The sequence below is a fragment of the Protomyctophum parallelum genome (assembly GCF_964188405.1).
Source record: "Protomyctophum parallelum genome assembly, chromosome: 8".
In the NCBI taxonomy this organism is placed as follows: Eukaryota; Metazoa; Chordata; class Actinopteri; order Myctophiformes; family Myctophidae; genus Protomyctophum; species Protomyctophum parallelum.
In genome coordinates, this window is record NC_139703.1 from 22,914,213 (window position 1) to 22,916,111 (window position 1,899).

The 1,899-nt window shown below is 39.9% G+C and overlaps 1 protein-coding gene across 1 annotated transcript in view; it reads right to left on the reverse strand.

Annotated features, from left to right (window-relative positions):
• Positions 1 to 920: 920 nt before the first annotated feature.
• LOC310862953 (uncharacterized protein) overlaps positions 921 to 1,899 on the reverse strand; it is a gene marked incomplete at its 3' end in the record, with an annotated part of 14,761 nt that continues 13,782 nt past the window's right edge. Inside the window, exon 9 of the mRNA XM_083771075.1 lies at positions 921 to 990. Within this exon, the coding sequence (XP_083627201.1) occupies positions 921 to 990 (70 nt within the window). The remainder of the gene's footprint in view (positions 991 to 1,899) is intronic.

Consider the following 1,899-nt stretch of genomic DNA (forward strand, 5'->3'; position numbering starts at 1 on the left):
CAATACATAAAGCTATTGGATGATAATCATGATATTGTCACTGTCGGACGCAAACCTACCTCCATATTTAAGCTTTTATTTACTTGATTTAATAAATCAATTGAACACCCTTTGTCTGTGGGTTTATAAATCAATGCTATTGAACACCCTTTTATGTCTGCGTGGGTTTTACAATTCGGGCAGAAACCACCTACTATACATAAAAATCTGTGCTGTTGAACAGCCTCATCTGTGTTTATAAATCAGTGCAATTAAACTGTGTGTGTGTGTGTGTGTGTGTGTGTGTGTGTGTGTGCATGTAGTGGGGGGTACAAATATTGATACAACACAACGCATTGCCAAAATTGGGACACCAGGATGAAAGTATTAGCTGACGCTGTTTCAGTGGGTCAATCTAGTTTGTTTTTTGACCGCTCCAAGATGGCGGTGCCCTAAGCGGTAAATATTACAATGATCATTGATTCTGTACTATAAACACCATAAAATGTAAATATACGATGGTGGCATTAAAGTGCTGGGATTTATAAAATGTAAATATACGATTATGGCACGAAAAGTAGTAAGTAATTTCTGAGATGCCAGTGTGCCCAAAGCAAATTGTTATAGAGAACCGGTGTCTGACGTAATTTACACATCTTGCCTGGGTCGCTCCCCCCCCCCCCACCCCCATTTGGAATTCCCATAGACCTTCTTATGTTGCGTCAAATACTGTAAGAACTGTATTCCAAAAATAAACAAATGATCCAGAGGTTTGACTCATGGATATGAAGAATCAACTGACGGCGACGAGAAATCAATAATGTGACTGCCACCAAATGTTTTTCTTTTTTTTACCATTATATGAGATAATGATGAACGAGTGATGTCAGAACTTCTGTTCCCTATTATGTTTCATTTTACAGACAGTAGAGTTTTTCTCTTTATTTGATGCCTTTATCCTTCAGCTCGTCCCTCACTCTGCTCAGGTAGTTGTCATCAGGGTAACCAAACCTGTGGCGAAACAAACACAACCACATGTCTGAGTATCCATTTCAGGTAACATGAAATCACAGTAGTCCTACAGCAGTGGTTGGTTCTCAACCTTTTCAGGCCACGAACCTCCAAAATGATCTTATTTGAACACCCCCCAGAAATCCTATCTGAACAGAATTTTTGTTTTATCGTATTTGAACTGAGGTCCCCCACAAAAAATCCTATTTGACACCCACCCTGACAAGCACTTGTAATTGTAGTTGTTGAGGCGTTTCATCTAGTTTGACTCTGTTCCACAGATGTTTGTGATCCCCAAGAAGATCAGGCTCAAAACCTGGGGCGACAGGGCCTTCTCCGTGGCCGCCCCTACCCTCTGGAATGCCCTCCCCAAACAGATCCGGGTTGCCCCCTCACTCCCACCTTCAAAACCTCACAGAAAACCCACCTGTTCAGAATAGCATTCCCGAGCTGATGTGTTATTAACCCGTTACATGTACTGTTCTTATTGGTTTTCACTCTTATTTTACTTGTTTTCTAATAAGGTTGTCATTTTCTCATGTTCCCGGCCACCACACATGTAAAGCGTCTTTGGGTATTAGAAAAGCGCTATATCAGTCCCACGTATTATTATTATTATGTTGTGAAAATAGCAGATCTACACCTGCTTGCGAGCATGTAGATCTTATATTGTTTGACAATATGGCCAATGTTTGACCAGTTTTTATATCATAGTCTGATTACTTTTGCTTACGTACTTATTTTATTTTAGAGGTATTAAAAAGGTCTTAAAATTCCTTAAATTGCCTCTTTAGAAATGTGCAGATGCCCTGTATACACTTATTTTGGTTTGTTCACTGTTGAGTGAGAAAACAGTGTTGCACATTAAGCTAATCACATCTTGAGAAGCACTGTCCTACAGAACTGTGC